General features: G+C 40.3%; 1 protein-coding gene across 1 annotated transcript; it reads right to left on the bottom strand.

Moving 5' to 3' along the window:
* Positions 1–472: 472 nt before the first annotated feature.
* SMU1 (SMU1 DNA replication regulator and spliceosomal factor) lies at positions 473–18,652 on the bottom strand. The gene is made up of 12 exons (XM_060763790.2): positions 18,543–18,652; positions 16,536–16,746; positions 15,342–15,494; positions 12,885–12,995; positions 11,891–12,019; positions 10,295–10,414; positions 9,105–9,221; positions 7,674–7,801; positions 7,468–7,594; positions 5,096–5,263; positions 3,457–3,609; positions 473–1,466 (listed from the first exon to the last, which is right to left on the bottom strand). Exons 1-12 carry the CDS (start codon positions 18,566–18,568, stop codon positions 1,368–1,370), a joined length of 1,542 nt encoding a protein of 513 aa, XP_060619773.1. The 5' UTR covers positions 18,569–18,652; the 3' UTR covers positions 473–1,367.
* Positions 18,653–21,220: the final 2,568 nt, after the last annotated feature.

Here is a 21,220-nt window from a genome sequence, read left to right as displayed (position 1 = left end):
CTACTCGAGAAATTGCAAGTCGCTTCTGGTGTGTGAGAATTGGCTGTCTGCAGAGATGTTGCCTAGGAGGCACCCGGATGTGTTACCACCCTGTGGGATGCTTCTCTCATGTCCCCACATAGGGAGCTGGAGCTGAAAGACAGGGTCTCACCGTCGACCTTTAGGTCAGCAGTTCAGCTGGTGCAAGAGTTTAACCCATTGTCAAATTAATTTGATCCAAATTAAAAACTAAAAGTTTAGTTACCTTGTGTGTGTGAGAACAGGTTTTTTTTCATTTGACAGTATGGAGAGTTTTGACATTTCCGCATGAGAGTTGCCTAGCTACCACTTGATAAACATAAGCAAGTTCACAAATACAATGCCATCCATAATGCTGGAGAAACTACATCACCACCCCTAAGTGTTTTGTCAAGCACAAGCTGAATATAATGTGTGTGTATGTGTTTTAAAAAGTGTTCAAATTCGCGAGATGTTTTTGTAGTAAGATTTTATTGTAGAAGTTACAGAATTAAAAAATAAGGACCACAAAATCAAAAGTTATACAAATCCAGAAAATGACCACACCTTGAATAGCAGTTACTCTAAGAGTTTGATCAAGGATGAGCACATTTTTGAAGTTAGCCGGATGAAACTAGACATTCACACTAAGAGGCTAAAAGAAGTTACCTCATTTAAAAAGCAATAAAATGTTCACAGCTATTCTCTGTGCTCATATGGAGATAAAGATACTCTGCCTGTAGGAGAGTAAAGTCACGAATTTTGCCTAGAGCAGGAAGCGTCATAAAGAGCTTGACAAAGATTATTTTTGGAGAGTTCAGAAGAAAGAAATGTGTGGGACATGGCCAGGTTACAGTCTCCTTTCAGTAGGCAATATTTAAACATGCGCTAGACATCACTGGGACTTCCAGGTGTTTAGCGTTGGCTAGAGCATATATACAATGTATCTCACTACCATGTCAAAAATGAAGGGACTGTTAAAAGTCAGAAAACTTTAATGTAATTACTTTATAACATTAAAGCTCTAGGTTTGCTTTCCTTCATTTTGTTGTACCTTTCCATGTCAATTTAATACAACAAATTCTGAATAATTTCTATTATTATCAGTAAAAGAAAATGGATTTTACAGAACGTTTTTTGAAGTGGAACTGCTTTTGCTACCTGGCCACATAACTAGGGACTTCAGATATTAACATTACATTTGTCTCAAAAAGTAATGTAGGCATCTCTCTTTGGATGCATATATGAAATTATTTAAGATAAAGTATCACTTTTGGACCTCAAAACGAACTGGGGGGAAAACACCCAACAATACACATACTTTCCTTATGCCTTCAAGAGCCATGCACTGAATGGGATTGAAGTAAGTTCTACGGTTTCCATAGTTTCAGAAGTCCATCTTCACTGTAAGTAGCAATCAAATTCTGATGGGGATGGTGAGCAATACCAATTACATCCTTCTCATGAACCTAGATATCAGAAGAAATACATGAATGAATGCATGACGAGTATTTTTCTCCAGGAATATGAACCGAAATTATTTTTGTTACTTCCCAACATACAAACAACTATTAGAAGATAGAAATAAGGGAGAAGGTAAGAATGGTACATCAAGAGTGAGACAAAGGAGCGTTTCAGTATGGATCTGAATAAGCTGGCTAGTGCTTTGGAAATTGAAGGCCCAAACATCTGGAGGACCAAAGGTTGAAGAGGCCTGCTTTAGGTCATGGAAGAGTACATTGCATGCTACATCTCAGGTAGTTTATGGCTGCAGACAAGCAATAGTACAGGAGAGATAAGACAGCTGGTAAGGAAGCCATGAAAAAGAGTGGGTGATGCAAAAGTAAAGGAGTTGGGTTAAAAAGAAAAATGAAAGGGTAAAAGGAGAGCAGTTGAAGAGGCAACTGACTGGAGATGGAAAAGTGGAAAGATACTTCTGAGTTTCCAGCATTCTAAAACAGCCTTTCTTGTTAGCCTATATACAGGGACCACATGAGAACAAGAGAGTGGTCAGGTGAGAGAAGGCTCCCTGTCTCTGTCTCCAAACTCACAGACATCGAAGCAGAACGGATCTTTTAAATTACAAATAAGTTGATTTTTATCATGAAGTCGTTGGAACACTTCTATACAGATAAGTGAGTCTTAAACTTTTTTCACTCGTGACATCTTTCCACCTGATAAATTTTTACATTAATTCCATATGTCAGAACTATTAAAAATTAACTAGGTATATTTAATTACAAAAAATGTGAGTCAAGCACTAAAAGAATTAAATGGATACAATGACTCAGTAAAAGCTGCAGTTGCATCTAAGCAGGTGTGCCGGTAGCTTAGGAGCCCTCAGTCCGTGAGAGGGCTCTTTTGGAGAAGGGCCTCAGTATGAGTAGGCATCCATGTTAGTTCGCCTCAGTGTAAGAGAGATGTCAGTCTGAGAGAGCCCTCAGTGTGAGAAGGTCTCAGTGGGAGAAAGGCCTCAGTGTGTTAGTAGGCCTCAGCGTGAGAAGCTTTGGTGAGAGAAGACCCAGGTTGAAGGCCATTATGTGTGAAGGCTGCTTTGTGCAAAAAGCTACTGTGTGAAGCTCCTGTGTAACTTTGGTGTGAGAAGAGGCTCTGTGAGAGTGAAGGTTTTTTTATCTGCATGAGAAAGAAGCCCAGGGTGGAAGCAAAGAAGGAAGTATAAAGAACTTTGTTCGTGGTATGGAAACCTTGTTTTTGTAAATAGTGCCACCATAGTATTTTGCTATAAAGAAAAGCCTCCTAAAGAAGAGATAACATTGGTCTGTGTGTTTTTGTTCTTTTTATCACTTTTGGCTACTGGGGATGGGTCACGCTGCTGCTAAGTTACTTTGCTGTACATTTATGAGGAGGGTCTTTTATCAATAAGCCCACTCACCCAACAATATAGATATATAAAATAGGTACAAAAATAATAATTTACTGAAAATATATCAGCATTTGCTAAACAAGCAGATTATTCTTGTCTAACAAAGACATGAGCCATTGTCATTGGGATATTTTGGTGATTAAGTCAAGAAATACATGTTAAAAATGACACACGGCTGCTGCCAAAACTGACAGCTCTGGGTTTCTTTTTTCCACTATGGCTGAAAGGAAAAGGCATAAACTACAACCACCATAAACAGTGGCCAAATAAAGTGGAAACTCTAATGACATGCTATGTATTTTACCTTAAAGGGGAGATATGTAGGCTGTCGCTTTTGGTATTTACCATATGGCGACTGTTTAAAATAGTTCTGGAAATACGTCTGGTTATCATTCCATTTTCTAATACTACCTCGCAAAATTTTTATTTTGAATTAGCATGTATATTTTATGTAAGCCATTCTTTAAAACAGGTTTCTAGTGACAAAACCACTTGCATTAATATCATAATATCCAAACTCAGCTAAGATGCAATATTTACACAAAGTTTCTTGGGCACCCCTCTCTGCTACTTACAGTCAGAGTTCTCTCCAGTTTGCCGGTCACTGTACTGAAACAGTAGAGCACAAAGTCTTCACCCACACAGTAGATCCACTCGCCTCGAGGAGAAAGGGCACAGCAGACAAAGTCACCGCCTTCTCTTTTACCAGAGCTGAAGCTTCTCACAATCTATCAAAGTAGAAAAATCAGGCTCTTACTGTAACGACTTTGAGGGGACTAGAGAATAAAACTCCATTATCCTGACTAAACAGAACAAACTGCCACCTTCCTGGTGTTCCTGTTACAACTCCCATCAGCTTTAGTTATGATATCTAAAGGTGAGGAACACAGGAGTTGTAGTGCACATAAAAGAACATGGTGGGCCAGATTTGGGCTGCAGGCCTTGAATTTGACACATATACTCTATGAAAAACATGTCAAAGATATTAAATATTAACTGGGTATTTTTGATTACAAAAGTGTGAGTCAAGAAGTGAAAGAGTTTGTAGGCCAAAGCCTGTTAGTGTCAGTGGGCCAAAGCTAGTGTCATCCTGAAGAATCTGAAGTAAACCTCAGTGGGAGAAAAGGCCTCAGTGGTAGTAGCCCTCACTGTGGGAGAACAGGCCTCAGAGTGTGAGGTAGGCCCCATTGTGAGAGGAGCCTCATGTGAAAAAGCTCCAGTGTGAAGGCTGCTGTGTATAAAGCTACTGTGTATTTGTTTATTTGTGTTATGAAAACTCTATTGTTGTAAATAGTGCAACCATATTATTCTACTACAAAGAAAAGAGATAACATTGGTCTGTGTGTTTTTGTTCTTTTTATCACTCTGGGCTACTGGTGCTGGGTCACGCTGCTAATAAGTTACTCTATGGTTATTTATGGGGAAGGTCTTATGTTAATAAGCCCATTCACCCAACAAAACACAGCTGTATGATGGCTTTGCTTTTGGACAAGTCTGATTCTTGAGGCTGGTAGGCAAATGGAAGATGGAAAAAATGTTGCATTTATCCTCTTAATGCAGCATGATGACTAGAGGGATGGGGGAAACTATGCATTGCACAGCCCATGTCAGCCAGATATCAATAGAAAAAACACAATTCTTTAGGCCTCATTATATCAATGAAAATGTGAAATATGGGAATATTATCAGCCAATATGACTATTCTGTAAGGAGTTTAGACACAGCATGTGCAAAATGTATTAGACAATTAAGACATGCTGGGAAAGAGACAGAAATCAGTCTTATTGGAGGCCTTTAACAATACGGAAGTATGGCCATGTCAGATGACAAAGGTACATAGGGCAAAGGACTCTGAGCAGATCTGTTTTTGTTTTGATGTACTCCTTATTAGTTGAAGAAATCACTAGAAACAGTTATAAAAGAAAAGAAAAAATACTGATGAAACATCATAAAATTTCAGATTGTACCTCTTCTGACAGAGAATACTAATCAGAGAATGGATTAGCATTTATTATCCAGAGTTTATATCCTAATGCCAAACTAGAGCAATATTGAGTCATGATTACTTTAAAAAACACCTCATATATAGGGAAAAAGAGAGAGAAAGGAATTTGGTTTCACCAAGTCAAGGGAATTTATAGAATCTTTCAAGTCTACAAGGAATTTAAACTTTGCTTCCAATCCTTTTAAAACTATTGGTCTCCAATAACATACTTGTCCTTGCATGTTCATAATGACAACTGTATTCGATCTGTTGCAAACAACAAAGTGTTCTGGATTTTTAGGCAGCAGAATCACGCTGTTCACAGTGATGTCTGTCCCAGCTGTGCTGCCAAGTGATTTGAAAGTGTTAGAGCACTCTGAAGTCTTCATATTCCAGACCTGGAAAATGGAGAGAGAGAGAGAGAGAGAGAGAAGGATTGATACAGATATATGTGTTATAAACAATCCCAAAATTCTTGTCACCCACTAATATGAAATTCCAACTCTGAAAGTGCTTATAAGTTGTGCCTTGAGGATAGAACGCAATATTCCACACTTACACTTATTACTCCCTGTAATAAACACTTCCTTGTCTCACACCTGAATATTGCTAGTTAGCAATGATAGGCGGTAGGAATTGCTCTGAAAACAGAAAATTGTATATATGCATGTAGTAGTCTAGGGTAGTGGTTCTCAACTTCTGGGTTCACAGATGTCTTGGCCTTCAACCCCCAGAAATCCTAACAGCTGGTAAACTGGCTGGAATTTCTGGAAGTTGTAGGCCAAAACACCTGGAGACCAACAGGTTGAGAACCACTGCTCTAGGGGCATGCTGCTAGGGAGGTTATAGGTGGGATTTGGGGAGGGAGGGTCGTGAGTTTTAAATGCATTTTAATTGTATTTAATATATTTTAACTGTATTTTAACCTAAATCCATATGGGACTATTTGTTTTTTAATTTTAATTTTTGCTTTGTTTTAAACTGTGATCAAAGTGTGTTGTTTTTAGACACCTTGAGTCTCCATGGAGAGAAAGGCGAAGTATAAATAAAGTAAATAAATAAAATAAATTTTAGGAAAAAATGACCCGAAAAACCTGAATTGACTTATCCATGAATCAATGGAAACACTTCTGAATAGAGTAGTAAATAATGAGAGCTAAGCCCGGCTTGGGAAGACTTAAAAGTAGCATCGACTTTCCCCTCTCTTTCCATTGGAGAGGGAACAGATGCTTATTGCGTTTATTGCCTGAAAAAATGCCAGCACCCAAGGGTGGCTGACCATAAGGTGGTACTGGCATTTTCCCCTTTCTGTAGAATGACACTCAATTTATACAGGGGTCATATCAAAATTTGTAATTGTGCCTCCAAAAACTTCCCTTGGAGGCCGCAGTAGAACAGTAGTTAAAAGCTGCTAGCTGCAGGAAAGGCTGCTGACCTGAGGGTCAACAGTTCGAAGCCATGAGTCAGGGTGAGCTCTCAACTGTCAGTTCTAGCTCCTGCCAACCTAGCAGTTTGAAAGCATGCAATGCGAGTAGATCAATAGGTACCGCCTTACCAGGAAGGTAAAAGGGCACCCCATGCAGACCTGGCTTAAACTTGGGGTCAACTTATACACAAGCATATAGGGTAGCTAAAATCTGAATTCAAAAAATGGATCCGCAGCAAAAGAGCACATGCCCCAGTAGCTTTATTAAACAAAAATAAGCCTTCCTTTGAAATAAGCAGCTTTTCTAGAAAACAAGCTCATCTAAAATTAGATTTCTTTCCTGATTATATGTTCTACAATATCTGAGAAAGATACAATAGCAAAAAAAGTGAAACACACCAAGTGATTTTCCATCACTCAAGTATATTACTGCACAACGTCCACTCCATACCTGTAAGCCTCACTGGTCAAAAGGTTATTTACAAAATAGCTCATCAAGTATTCACTCCAGCAAAACAAAAACGGGAGGTGCCAAGTCAGTAGCCCAAACTAGTGGGGTATGGATTATGACTTGTTAGGATCATAACCTATTGGGTAGCAATGGTGTTCCTTCAGTTTATTGGGTAATGGATGATCACTGGGCGCATATATATCTTGTTTTTATTCAAGCAGACTTCTTTAAAATAACATGTTTGCTTTACTCACAACTTCATGTATTTAAATATACAGACACATTTCTTGTTAAGTTAAACTTTAAAACGTTACAGTTTGCATCTTTAATTTATAGCCTTTATCAGTCTCTTCAAAGCTATATGGCTCTGTACAGCTCTCTTTCACAACAATCTACTACCAAGGGACTCAAGCCTCAACAGTTTTCTAACGTCCTACACTGACTTCTGCACTCAAACTGACTCAAGCCTCAACTGTCATTCCCAAACATGTGACTGAACCAGTCACATGGTCTGCAGCCCCTCCCACTGCCTCAAGTACATAGATATAAGAAAACTGCAATCCAAAGAAGACATACACTTCAGGAAATAAACGACACATTACAAACAGACAAAACATTAAATAGAGGAGGCTTGAGAAGGTTGCTATCTCCAACAAAATAGCTAAACAAGTATCCATTCCAGCAAAACAAAAACAACAGGTGCCAAGTCAGTAGCTCAAACCTACTTTCACAGTGCCATCAGAGGATGCGCTGATAATGTAATGCCCGTCTTGCGTAAATGTAGCTTCGTTCACAAATGAAGAATGGCCACGGAATTCTTTGAGAGTCTTCCCAGATTTCAAGCCGTGGATCCTGTTACAGCATAAAAGCCACCGTAAGGGTCACTTCTCCAAGTCAGGCTGAATAGTAAAGTTCAACAAATGAAACATACCTGATTGTCTGGTCAAAAGAGGCACTAAGGATCTGGCTGCTGTCCTTTGAAAAACTCAGGCAAGTGACTCCTTTACTGTGTGCTCTTTCAAATCGCCTCAGACATTGCCCACTCTGAATCTTCCACACCTGGAGGAAAATAATTGTTAAAAATGTTTTAAAATGGGAAATGTCAGACTTTAAATGAGTGAAAATTTCTTATTATGATTGTCTACTTGGGCTAATGCCAGCTGCACTCTCCGACAAATTCTCTCTTCTTAATTTAGAACCAAGTGAGGTCTCAAGTGTATATTCCACTGATTACCTTACATTAGTAAACATGAAGAATCTTTCCATATGCATAGAATTTTGGGGAGAAACAGGCTAACTAAACAGAAGTGGAGAAATGAAAATAGTCATTTTGCATTTTAGTATTTAAATCAATTTGCACATAAATATTCAGAAGCTTCCTATGTGTCCACAGGTTCTGCATCCATGCATTCGAGTATCTAGGGCAGGGGTCCTCAAAGTAAGGCCCGGGGGCCAGATACGGCCCTCCAAGGTAATTTACCCGGCCCTTGCTCAGGGTCAACCTAAATCTGAAATGACTTGAAGGCACACAACAACAACAACAACAACAACAACAACAATCCTATCTCATCAGCCAAAAGCAGGCCCACAAGGTGATTAATTGCAACATTCACACCTGCCTCCAAAAAACAAGAGTTCTTTTTTCCACCCTGGACATTCCACATTTATATAAACCTCCTTTGTCTAGTTTCCAATACACCTCACAACCTCTGAGGATGCCTGCCATAGATGTGGGTGAAATGTCAGGAGAGAATGCTTCTGAAACATGGCCATACAGCCCCGAAAACTCAATGCAACCCAAATTCATTTGCATTTTCTTGCTAAATTATTAAGACCAGAATTAAGGCTTCAAAGAAGATAATCCAATCAGACATTTCAACCATGAAAAACTGTAGGTTGATATATACAGCAAGGACAATATATAACTTCTGAGTCAATTAAGACTGTGATGTTCAAACTGTGTGTGGCAAGAGAAAAAGAGAACAGACTAATAAGGCCAAACTCTCATCCAGAGGATGTTGGCCTCAGCATTTCTGTATGTTCGATGTTACTGCCAATCATTATTTGGAGGAAGCAATTCTGCTATGTTTGTTTCTCCATCTGTCTGTGTCACTTGTTTGATCAAATTATTCTTGATGAAGAAAAGCACCAACATGACCTGCCTTAAATGTTTCTCCCTATAATATCTCACCACATGAGATGTTGTTCTGTGTTTACTTCCTTGTCAGAAAAAAAATGTAAAAGCCCACACAGAAACACGTTTTCAAATTTAACTCAGAAAGAAACTCATCACAGCTCTCTCATGTTTAGAAATCACTATTCAAAGCAATCTTCCTTGCCTCTAGTTCCCCACACCACATACCTTGATCTTCCCATCCTGTGCTCCAGTTGCTAACATTTCAGTATCTCTGCTGAAACACATGCATAAGACTGCATCATCCATCATCATGAAGTTATCTTGTGCCTGGTACTTCAGGTCCTAAACAGAGCAATGAACAAAGTGTCAGAAACCAAAAGCGGACAGCAAGAGAAACAAAATGGTAGCAGATACATGGTTATGAAATTCAGAAAAGGAACTGTCTAGTACTGGTCCACATAATTTGTTTATTTATCCGGTGCTGTTTTCTATTTTTGTAAGTAGACCTTGAAATCCAGGTTTGTCACCCAGTTTAATTTTCTATTTTTTTCCAACCTTTATTAATCAGGCTCAAGTTTTTAAAAATGTATTTTGCCAAAATAGCATCGATGTGAGCTTCTTTGAAAACGGTTAACTGCAGAAACACATCTGTTTTGAGACAGTGTTAAAATTTCACCATAATGTAAAGTGATTGATAAACAATAACAAACAACAGAATATTTTGTTATAGTTTTTAAACAGTAATTTTCTTTGGTAGGAGTGACATATGCTTTGGAATGTTACCATATTTTACCAAATCTAAGGCCCCAACGTATGTATGGCACATCCCATTTTTGAACCTTTAATTTTGGAAAAATGTTTTCTGTGAATATTTTTTAGAATTTCCTCTGAATGCACAAGACCTTGTTCTTATTTCAACCTGGAAGTCATCTTGTCTGTGTGAGTCTTTTTTTACTATCTCTATGGGCCATTGGAGAGGCAAAGGAAGCAGTGCTTAGTTCAGCCAGACTAGTAAATAGCCATCTGGCTGAGGACAAAATGGTGGGGGCTGGCAGAGCCATTGGGGCTGGGGCCCTTCCTCCGCCTCCCCCTTTTCCTTTCTCAGAGGTAAGTCAATTAAAAAAATAGCCAAAGAGCTGCTTGGGGATGGAGCCCTTCTCCTCCTCTCTTGGAGGCAAGATAACTGAAAAGAACCCCCCCCCCCCCAAATAATTTGGCAAATATAAGGCGCCACTGATTATAAGACACACCTTGTTTTTAAAGCCCCCTAAACGGGGGGAAAAATCTCATATCACAATTCCAAATTCAAGTGAACAGGCAATATTTATTTGTAATTCAATATTGCTTATTTAACCTAAATTACCTTATTTAACCTGAAGAATATTCAACAAGCTACTTGAAAGTCAAGATTTTACCTTTCTGATTTTCCCAGTGGTGAAGTTCCATACTTCAATGAATCCATCAACGGAGCCTGTGACCAGATACTGACCATCTGGGGAAAACCTAGCACACTCCACGTGAGATTTCTGGCCAAACTGTTTTGAGTGAACAAAGACAAGAGTTTACTGCATTTTATAATATTAAATTATATGTGATGTTATATTTCTCTTGCTGGTGCAATATAATATAAAGGTAAAGGTTTTCCCCTGACATTAAGTCTAGTCGTGTCCAACTCTGGGGGTTGGTGCTCATCTCCATTTCTAAGCTGAAGAGCCAGTGTTGTCCATAGACACCTCCAAGGTCATGTGGTTGGCATGACTGCATGGAGCACCATTAACTTCCCGCCAAAGCGGTACCTATTGATCTACTTATATTTGCATGTTTTCAAACTACTAGGTTGGTTGAAGCTGGGGCTAACAGTCGGAACTCACCCCGCTCCCTGAATTTGAACCGCCCACCTTTTGGTCAGAAAGTTCAGCAGCTCAGCTGTTTAACCCACTGCACCACCGAGGGCTCATAATATAGTCCTAGACTAATTGGTTGCAACATCACATTAGTTGCTTACGCCAAATGAAGATTTTAAAATGCCAGATTCTTTTTGAATGAAAGACGTAAACTTTGAAAGGCATTTGCTGTGAGTTCTGTAGTAGTTAAAAGACATAAATAAAGACTAAATTTAGGGCCCTTCCACACAGCCATATAACTCAGAATATCAAGGCAGAGAATCCCACAGAATCTGCTTTGAACTGGTTATCTGAGTCCACACTGCCATATATTCCAGTTCAAAGCAGATAATGTAGGATTTTAGTCAGCAATGTGGAAGGGACCCCAGTTTATATTTCATTTGCCAAACCGGAATGACAGTCTTTCAACCATCATGACATGAAAAAATCATTTCAACACTCATATTACTGTGACTTGAAATACAGGCAAGGAAGAGATAATCAGACAGCCATCTTGCACATGACAAAGTATTGCAAAAAAGACAGCGGCTCTCTCTTCTACAGCCAAATTCAAAACAGCAAAACACCACTCAAATATCAAACATGTGTGACTATATCTAGGGTTACAGATGTAAGGGCACTGTTACTATAATCAATTCAGTTTTTAGCCTCATTTTTTAAGTGTTAGGTTATATTCTACTCAGGAGGAAGGGACTTATACAAACTGATTCTGCTGATGCATTAGGATCTGTGGATGTTTTATTCCTTCTAACTCTCAGCAGATGCTTTCTTAAAATGCAAAAATAAAAATAAAAAGTAAAAAAAAAATTCTTGTAAAAAGAATTGGAATTACTGGAAGGAAAAACACATGAAAGTATTTGCAAATTATAAAATAACAAATTAAGGCATTTAAAATAGATTAATTAACATTTTGGTTCTTTTATCCCAACAAAATTATTACCACCATTGTTGTTTTTTTTTACCAACAAAACTACTATCAACCCTCCTTCATTCTATATAATTATGGTTACAGGCCTGCCTATGCCAATGAGGTCAACAGAAGAAGTCTTTCCTGTTATTCAATAAATATTACTTTTTTAAAAGGCTCGTTCCTTATTAGGGACCCACCTTAATATGCCTACTCAGTTGTGTGGGGAACTTTTCTTCTTCAACATCTTTAACAGCTGCTTTGCCTCTGAACAAATCAATAGTCATACCAGGAGGGAGCAGTCCTTGATGCTGTTGCCATTTCAGAGCCTGAGAAGTTAAAAGGGATCAATGAGATAGCTTTTCAATAAATAATATGCTAATGCTGGACAATAAGCATATATACTCGAGTATAAGCCAACCCAAATATAAGCTGAGGCATCTAATTTTACCACAAAAAACTGGGAAAACGTATTGACTTGAGTATAAGCCGAGGGTGGGAAATGCAGCAGCTACTGGTAAACTTCAAAATAAAAATAGATACCAATAAAATTACATTAAATGAGGCATCAGTAGGTTAAATGTTTTTGAATATTTACATAAAACTATAATTTAAAATAAGACTGTCCAACTCTGATAAAACCATTATTCTTACCTTCTTCAACGTAAATGGGCTTACATATCCTTCCAATAATACTAAAGACAATAAAATAAAAAATGTAATAATAATGATAATAATAGTAGAATAAAAAAGGAAATGTAATAACAGTAATAGAGTAAAATAATAAATGTAAATATAACAATAATAATAGAGGAAAATAATGAATGTAAAAATAATAATAGAGTAAAATAATAAATGTAATAAAAATAATAATAACATAATAAAATAATACATAACTTTGACTCAAGTATAAGCTGAGGGGAGCTTTTTCAGCCTAAAAAAGGGCTGAAATACGGGGCTTATACTCAAGTATATACAGCATATGGCTTTCCTTAATGACAAGAACTTGGCTGCTCTCATCCACAATCAGCCACAGTGAAATTTTCTTTTACTGAGATTTTTTAAACCCATCCCATGAAAAATCACATTTGAAATGTGATGTGAAGGACCAAGCTTTAACTAAACCAGCATCCAGTGATGTACAAAGTTCTCAGTTTTCAATTTCATACAATGCACGTCTATGGGGAAAAATACCTGTCCCAATAATGCCATGAGACGTGATGGAGGCACAACACTGACTTCACCAGCCAGAGCCTGGGCAATGGCAGCCCTTCGCTTCTCTTTGCTGCTTCCATCTGGGTATGCCTAGCAGAAAACAACATAAGGACTATTAATTTTCTTTCTGGAAACTTGGAACACAGCAATATATTTCCTTCTATTATTTATTTAATACTAGCTTGGGGACCCGGCGTTGCCCGGGTTATTAGAGAAAGTGGGTAATGGCGGTTCTGTATGCCAAGTTTGGTCTTTATTGGTCTTTGGATAATGGCAGCATTATTTTCAGGAAGTGAGTGAAGGTACTTGAAGTCCCATCATCCATGGGCCATCCTCCTACAAACAGCAGTAGGATATAGAGTGGGTCATGGGGGCTCTGTGTGCCAAGTTTGGTCTTTATCAGTCATTAGATGAGGGTGGCAGTGGTGTCAGTAAGTGAGTGAAGGTACTGCAAGTCCCATCATCCAAAGTCCATCCCCTTTCAAACTGCAGCAGGATGTAGAGTGGATCATGGGGGCTCTGTGTGCCAAGTGTGGTCTTGATTGGTCATTAGAAGAGGGTTGCAGCAATCTTTGAAAGGGAGTGGAGGTACTTGAAGTCCCATCATCCATGGTCTGTACTCCTCCAAACTGCAGCAGGATATAGAGTGGGCCATTGGAGCTCCATGTGCCAAGTTTAGTCTTGATTAGTAATTGGCGAGGGTCTCAGTGGTCTCAGGAAGTGAGCAAAGGTACTGCAAGTCCCATCATCCATCTCCAAAGTTTTCCAAACAACACCAGGACGTAACGTGGGTCATGAGAGGTCTATGTGCCAAGTTTGGTCTTGATCCGTCATTGGATGAGGTTTGCAGAGGTCTCAGAATGTGAGTGAAGGTACCGGAAGTTCCATCATCCATGGTCCACCCTTCTCCAAAACTGCAGCAGGATGTAGAGTGGGTCATGGGGGCTCTGTGTGGCAACTTTGGTCTTGTTTGGTCATTAGATGAGTTTTGCAGCAGTCTTGGGTAGTGGAGGTACTTGAAGTCCCATCATCCATGGTCTGTCGTCCTTCAAACTGCTCCAGGATGTAGAGTGGGTCATTGAAACTCCATGTGCCAAGTTTAGTCTTGATGAGTCATTGGCGAGGGTCTCAGTGGTCTCAGGAAGTGAGTGAAGTGACTGCAAGTCCCATCATCCATTGTCAAATTCTTCCAGACCGCACCAGGATGTAGAGTGAGTTATGCGGGCTCTCTGTGTAAATTGTGGTCCTGATCGATCATTGTTGGCAGTTATAATGGTCTTAGGAAGGGAGTGCAGGTATTGCAAGTCCCATCGCCCATGGTGCATCCTCCTTCAAACTGCACCTGGATGTAGAGTGCACCATGGAGACTCAGTGTGCCAAGTTTGGTATTTATTGGTAATTGGATGAGGGTTGCAGTGGTATGAAGAATTGAGCAATGGTACTGCAAGTCCCATAATCCATGGTCCATCCCTGGCCAAACCACACCAGGACGTAAAGTGGGTCATGAGAGGTCTCTGTGCGAAGTTTGGTCCTGATCAGTCATTGGATAAGGTTAACAGCGGTCTCAGAATGTGAGTGGTGGTACTGCAAGTCCCATCTTTCAAACTGCAGTAGGATGTAGAGTGGGTGATGGGGGCTCTGTGTGCCTCTTTTGGTCTGTATTGGGAGTGTTCTGACCCAGCCCCCGGCCTTTCCTTTCCTCTCTTTCTCATCTCGGAATGTTGGATTTGAGGCTGGCCAATCAGAGACCATACGCAAATTTCCTTCTGTCATGCCCCGTTTCTGCCATGAACCCTCTTCTCCACCAGGGGCTCCTATTGAAGCTGGCCAATCAGAGACCATATGCAAATAGCACCACAGCGGCAGCCAATCAGAACGCTGGCACATACACCTTCCGCCCTCCGCACCTCTGTCCTTCCCATACAAACACTCTTCTTTATTATATATATAGAAGATAGATATAGATATAGATAGATATAGATATAGATAGATAGATATAGATATAGATATAGATATAGATATATAGCAGTTGTATGTTTTAGGACATAGTGATGTAAATGTGCAAATAAACTGCATTAGGCACTCATACATCTTTTACATTTTTGGAGGTTGAGTATTTTTTAAGACTAACTGGAAAATGGCAGACTTCAAGATAGATTTGATATCATTCTCAATTTCAAAGCAAAATATTAATCCAGCCAACAACTACCACCCACTTCCAATTACTAAAGAAAGTGTTTGTTTTCCAAATTATCGATTCCTTTGATTCAGATACTCATAAACACACTGTTAGGTCCAGCATTTTGTAGACAGGCTGCAATAGAAAAAAGTAAGAATTGTACTTATTGTAAATGATGAATGATAGAATTCACCAAATAAACCAGTAGACTAAGCAAAACCGCTTCCTTAAACCTACATTATGAAACATATACATACTTCACGTGGATCGAAATAGGACCGAGCCAAAAGATTCTCAAGATGAATGTATCGTTCTGGCTGAGTCTGCTTTAACATGATCATCGGATCAGTTTGTCTCAGAAGGCTTCTGGCAGCTCCCAATTCCCGAAGCTCGATCAATTCCAGAACAACCTGAAGTATTAGAAAACAATAGCACATCAATGAAACTTCAATCTATCCAGTTATTTACAACACATTTTATTCTGACTTACTAATAAAACAAAAATCCAAGGTAGGCTGTAATTTCAACTTAGGTATAAAATAGAAAATTAAAGCACTAGGCTGTTTAAACAGAGCATGATACAGACTAATGAACTAGAGTAGCAAAGGCCACAGATCAGAGGAGGCAGATTCAGTCAGTCACAAAATAGTTTTTAGTCAACTGGTGATAGGCAAATCACTATATGAACTTTACCCACATGTAACAGCTCACTAACCCTTAATTGATCATCAATGAAAATATGAGGGAGAAATCCAGACAATTACAAACAGGTATCACCTATAGGTCTTCCTGTCACTGCAGATACAACTCAAAGAAGAAATGACAGGAGTCAAAACTGTTATAAATTCAATAACACTATGTATTTAGATAGTTTGGTGTATGACTAGGGGCCATTCCACACAGCCACATAACCAAAAATATCAAGGTAGAAAATCCCACAATATCTGCTTTGAACTGGGTTATCTGAATCCACAAGACCATATATCCCAATTCAAAGCAGAAAATGTGGGATTTTATTCAGCTGTGTAGAAGGGGCTTAGGTTGGTATCCAGTAGATCTGTTTCCAATATAGCTGATGAATGCTTACCTCTACAAGTCACCTAACAGGATTTTGCAATCCGCAGGCTGAACAGTTTTATTTCAATGCCAATCCTTTTACTCAAGTGTTATTTTTCAGAACAATTCATCTGCTTGTAAAATTTAAGTTATGGGAATTTATGTATTATGTGTGTTATCTACTTCAACAGTTTACTGTACACTCAAAAATAAGAGAAAAATGGAAAGCAGAAAAACAAGACAGTGGAAAAAATTGCTAAAATTTATCTGTTGGGACCAGTTAGTTTCAGAGAGGAAATGATAATCATATAATGGTACCAAGTATACATATAAGGTACAGATTAAAAGGTAAATAGTTTATTATTTTGCAAAGAGAAGATATGAAAAGTGCTAACCTGTTCATACAGATCAATGAGTGTTTTGTCTGGCAGCTTCAGTGACTGTATTGCCTGCAACACTGTATCCCAATGACCACTATTAATGTCTGCCACGAAGCTTTCTATGCTGTCCACTGTATTCAGGGACACTGTGGTTTCCTCCTGCAGAGTGGCCAAGGCACGGTGCAGGCTGTTCTCCTTCAGGTACTGCATGATTAGTCGGATGACACTGAACACAAAAGATGGATATAATTAATTGGTATGTTTCTTTAGTTTCTTTCTCTCTTACACATACACTCATTTATACACTGAGAGGAAAAGACACAAATTACCAGTATTGTGTTATCTAATGCATAAGGCATTTCCAAAACTATCAGATTCCTCTCCAAAGCAAAGGCATAAAATCAAAACTTGGTAACACCACAATATGCAAGTTGGGACATTCACTTAAAGGGGAACACATTGAGTAAGAAACCAGTATATTTGTTGATAAACATAAGCATACTATAATATCAATAATAATAATAATAATAATGTTATGTATTACCAACCTCTCCTTACGGCTCGAGGCAGGGCAGAACATAGTTAAAATATATCACAATAATATCACAATAAAATCAAAGTAAAGAACATTTCATGAATAAAATTGTACAAGTGTACCCCTTAAATAGACAACTGAAATATCCAATTTATTCCTCTAGTTTCCTCTTTTTATAGTCCACAAAAAAGTTCCTGAAGGATTAATAATACTATAGCATGACCCCATATCCACTGGTCTGATAGCCATGGTTTCATTTATCCAAGACTTTACGTATTTTGGGGATGGAAATCCTTAGTTTCAAGAGGGCTTGTTATTATCTACAGTTTTGTGTATATCCTGCAGATACAGGTCATACTTTATCATATCAGGAGTGAACCAAGGATACAGTTGTAATGTATTTAAAAAACAAAGAAAAAATCCCACAAAGTTTGAAAGACTTCCCGAAGGATTGCAAGACATCTTGGCATCCCCTGGGCAATGTCTTTGTAGACGGCTGATTCTCTCACACCAGAAGCAACTTGCAGCATGCAACCATCTCATTGGTTTGAACATGGGACAATAACCCATTTTCAGATGAAAGATGAAATTTGTGTTTAACATCTTTTTCGAGATATAGATTAATCTGTTTTCAGTAGTTGTTGTAGAAGTCCACCATGTGTGGTAAAATGTGCCCTTTTCTTTCCCACATTTCCAACATTTGCCGGAGCAATTGTACATTTTGGCTAGTCTCTCAGGTTCTTTCCTTTTTTCCCCTCAGCTGCTTAAGCAGCTGAGGAGGAAAAGGAAGGGGCCTGAGGCTGTTAGGAATTGTGGGAGTTGAAGTACAAAACACCCAAAGGGTCCAAAGTTTGCTCATGCCTGGTGTAGATTCATGTAGAGAGTGCGGGTAAAACTGAGAGGAAGACATATTCGACTATGTATTGGTCCTAATAACTAGATATAAAGAAAGATGTATTGAAAAGGGAAGTCATGCTCCCCCTCTATTCTGCCTTGGTTAGACCACACCTGGAATAATGTGTCCAGAGGAGGGAGACTAAAATGATCAAGGGTCTGGAGAACAAGCCCTATGAGGAGCGGCTTAAAGAGCTGGGCATGTTTAGCCTGAAGAGGAGACATGATAGCCATGTATAAGTATGTAAGAAGAAGTCATAGAGAGGAGGGAGTAAGCTTGTTTTCTGCTGCCCTGGAGACTGGGACGCGGAACAATGGCTTCAAACTACAAGAGAGGAGATTCCATCTGAACATGAGGAAGAACTTCCTGACTGTGAGAGCCGTTCAGCAGTGGAACTCTCTGCCCCGGAGTGTGGTGGAGGCTCTTTCTTTGGAGGGTTTTAAACAGAGGCTGGATGGCCATCTGTGGGGGTGCTTTGAATGCAATTTTCCTGCTTCTCGGCAGGGGGTTGGCCCACGAGGTCTCTTACAACTCTAGGATTCTATTACTAAAACCCCACCCCACCCCTTTCCCCCCTCCTCGGCCGACTCACTCTGAGGACTCGATTTCTATCGACATCTTGAACTAGACGCTCCCCGTCGCTCCAAAAGCCAGGCAAACGGAACCTAAACGCAACTTCCGTCTCTGCGAGGATCCGCATCCGGGTCAATCCCTCCCGCAGACGACATAGAGCTAATGTTAAAGCTTCCTTAGAGTTGCTGACTTCCAGGCTGAGTTGCTTCGTCTATCAAAGTGGGTCAAACGTATTCATTCTTCAGTGCGCTTGTACCCTGGGTCTGAAATCTTCCTTCAAGAGAGAAAAGCTCAAGACAGTTAAATGGGATCAAGTCCTAATTGATGTACAAAAAGGAAGTTCTATCTCTCATAGAGTCATAGAGTTGGAAGAGACCTCGTGGGCCATCCACTAGGAGGCGGAACAATGATTTCAAACTACAGGAAAGGAGATTTCACCTGAACATTAGGAAGAACTTCCTAACTGTGAGACCTGTTCAGCAGTGGAACTCTCTGCCCCGGAGTGTGGTGGAGGCTCCTTCTTTGGAGGCTTTTAAGGATAGGCTGGATGGCCATCCGTTAGGGGTGCTTTGAATGTGATTTTCCTGCTTCTTCGCAGGTAGTTGGACCGAGGTCTCTTCCAACTCTATGATTCTATTATTCTACCAATTTACATTGCAACAGAAGCAATAACTACCATAGTTGGAAGAGAGCTTGTGAGCCATTCTGTCCAACCCCATTCTGCCAAGAAGCAGGAAAATCGCATTCAAAGCACCCCCGACAGATGGCCATCCAGCCTCTGTTTAAAAGCTTCCAAAGAAGGAGCCTCTCAGTATATAGGGCTTCCACGCAGCCCTATATCCCAGATTATCAAGGTAGAAAATCCCACAATATCTGCATTGAACGGGGTTATCTGAGTCCACACTGCCATATATCCCAGTTCAAAGCAGATAATGTGGGATTTTATTTAGCTGTGGGGCCTAAGGTTTCTTTGTTATTTTATTATTATTGATTTATTAAGTAATTATCATATTATTATTTATTAAATGTTATTTGCTATTTTATTATTTATTTATTATTGTTATTTTTATTTATTTATCTATTAATTAATTATTTTTATTTGTTATTTTATTATTATTATTGGTTTTGGCAGCATCCTAGTCACGTGAGGAGGCCGCGTAGAGCATGTCAGGCCCCCGCTCACGTGACGAGGGGTGCTCATCGCTTTTTATTTTCCTCCGCCGGCTTGTGGCGAAGTCACGCGACACCCCCCCCCCTCACCCGTCGAATTTCTCAGTTTCCCTTGGCAACGCGGGACCAGGCTGCGACCAATGAGAATGCTCCCGTCGTGACGTCACTGAACACCCAAGGCTCTGTGTCGCCGCCTCGCTGGGATCCTGAGTAGCAACTGAAGCCTCCAAGCTTGCTTTCCAATATAAGTCCCAACTGCTCCTCTGCTTCCTGAAAACTTAACAGCAGTGGTCAGGCATGTAGCCGGGGGGGGGGGGGGGGGCTCGGGGGGCTTCAGCCCCCCCCCCCCCCGAAATTTTCATGGTGGTTTGCGAAAAGGCCTTACTGGTGCATTATTTAAACCGTTATGTTTATTCCTATCATGATACTCAATATATCCCATATGCATGGTGGTATTGGGATAACAATACAAAAGGTTTGCTAGGGTAGACCCTCTTTCACTCAGACTCAGCCCACCCCCCGAAACTCAGCCCCCCCCGAAACCCCCCCTGAAAAAAAAAATTCAGCCCCCCCCCTCCCGAAACGAAATCCTGGCTACGGGCCTGGCAGTGGTCGACTCTTGGGGTGCATCTGCACTGTATAATCCAGCCAGATTTTTTTTGTCATGTCAGGAGTGACTTGAGAAACTGCAAGTAGCTTCTGGTGTGAGAGAATTGGCCGTCTGCAAGGTTGGCCAGGGGACGCCCAGATGATTTGGTGTTTTATCATCCTTGTGGGAGGCTTCTCTCATGTCCCCACATGAGGAGCAGGAGCTGATAGAGGGAGCTCATCCGCCTCTCCCGGATTCGAACCTGCAACCTGTCAGTCTTCATTCATGCCAGCACAGGGATTTAACCCACTGCACCACCAGGGGCAAGTTAAACTGCCATTGCTTAATGCTGTGGAATGCTAGGAGCTGTAGCTCCTTGAGGTACAAGCAGAGGCGGCCCTAGGTAATTTTCAACGGTAAGCAAACAGTATTTTGGCGCCCCCCCCCCCAACCAATCATTGATATATATATTTTCTGATTTCTGTTTGTCGTGGGAGTTCTGTGTACCATGTTTGCTTCAATTCCATCATTGGTGGAGTTCAGAATGCTCTTTGATTGTAGGTGAACTATACATCCCAGTAACTACACTTGCTGAACTTGCTCCCTTGCCTGGCCCGCTTTGGGTCCGGAGGCGTGCCTAAAGACCCCGGCGTGTGCACCAAAAGTCACCTCTTCTCCTGACTTTCTCCTCAGCCATTGGGACCAAGAGAGAGAGAGAGAGAGGTGGAGATGCCCACCTTTCCTGAAGGTAGGCACAAAAACAAAGGAGGGAGAGGAGGTGGGAGATACCTCCAGCCGGAGGGGCTCTCTCTCTCTCTTTCTCTCTCTCTCTCTCGGTCCAATGGCTGAAGAAAAAGTCAGGAGAAGAGGCGACTTTTGGTGTGCACGCTGGGGTCTTCAGACACGCCTCCGGACCCGAAGCAGGCCAGGCTCGGCGG

The sequence above is a fragment of the Anolis sagrei genome, chromosome 2, assembly GCF_037176765.1.
Source record: "Anolis sagrei isolate rAnoSag1 chromosome 2, rAnoSag1.mat, whole genome shotgun sequence".
NCBI classification, from domain to species: domain Eukaryota; kingdom Metazoa; phylum Chordata; class Lepidosauria; order Squamata; family Dactyloidae; genus Anolis; species Anolis sagrei.
Note: the sequence above shows the minus strand (reverse complement) of the source record. Positions and strands in the feature narration are given on the sequence as shown.

What these genes read in the sequence shown, in the direction of transcription:
- SMU1 (XM_060763790.2), bottom strand. Translation starts at nt 18,568, where the DNA reads ATGTCGATAGAAATCGAGTCCTCAGA. An exon ending in CCTATTTCGATCCACGTGAA is followed by an intron (nt 12,996 to 15,341) that starts GTATGTATATGT and finishes GTTTTCTGCTAG; the next exon opens with GCATACCCAGATGGAAGCAG. An exon ending in AACTGGAGAGAACTCTGACT is followed by an intron (nt 1,467 to 3,456) that starts GTAAGTAGCAGA and finishes TCTGATATCTAG; the next exon opens with GTTCATGAGAAGGATGTAAT.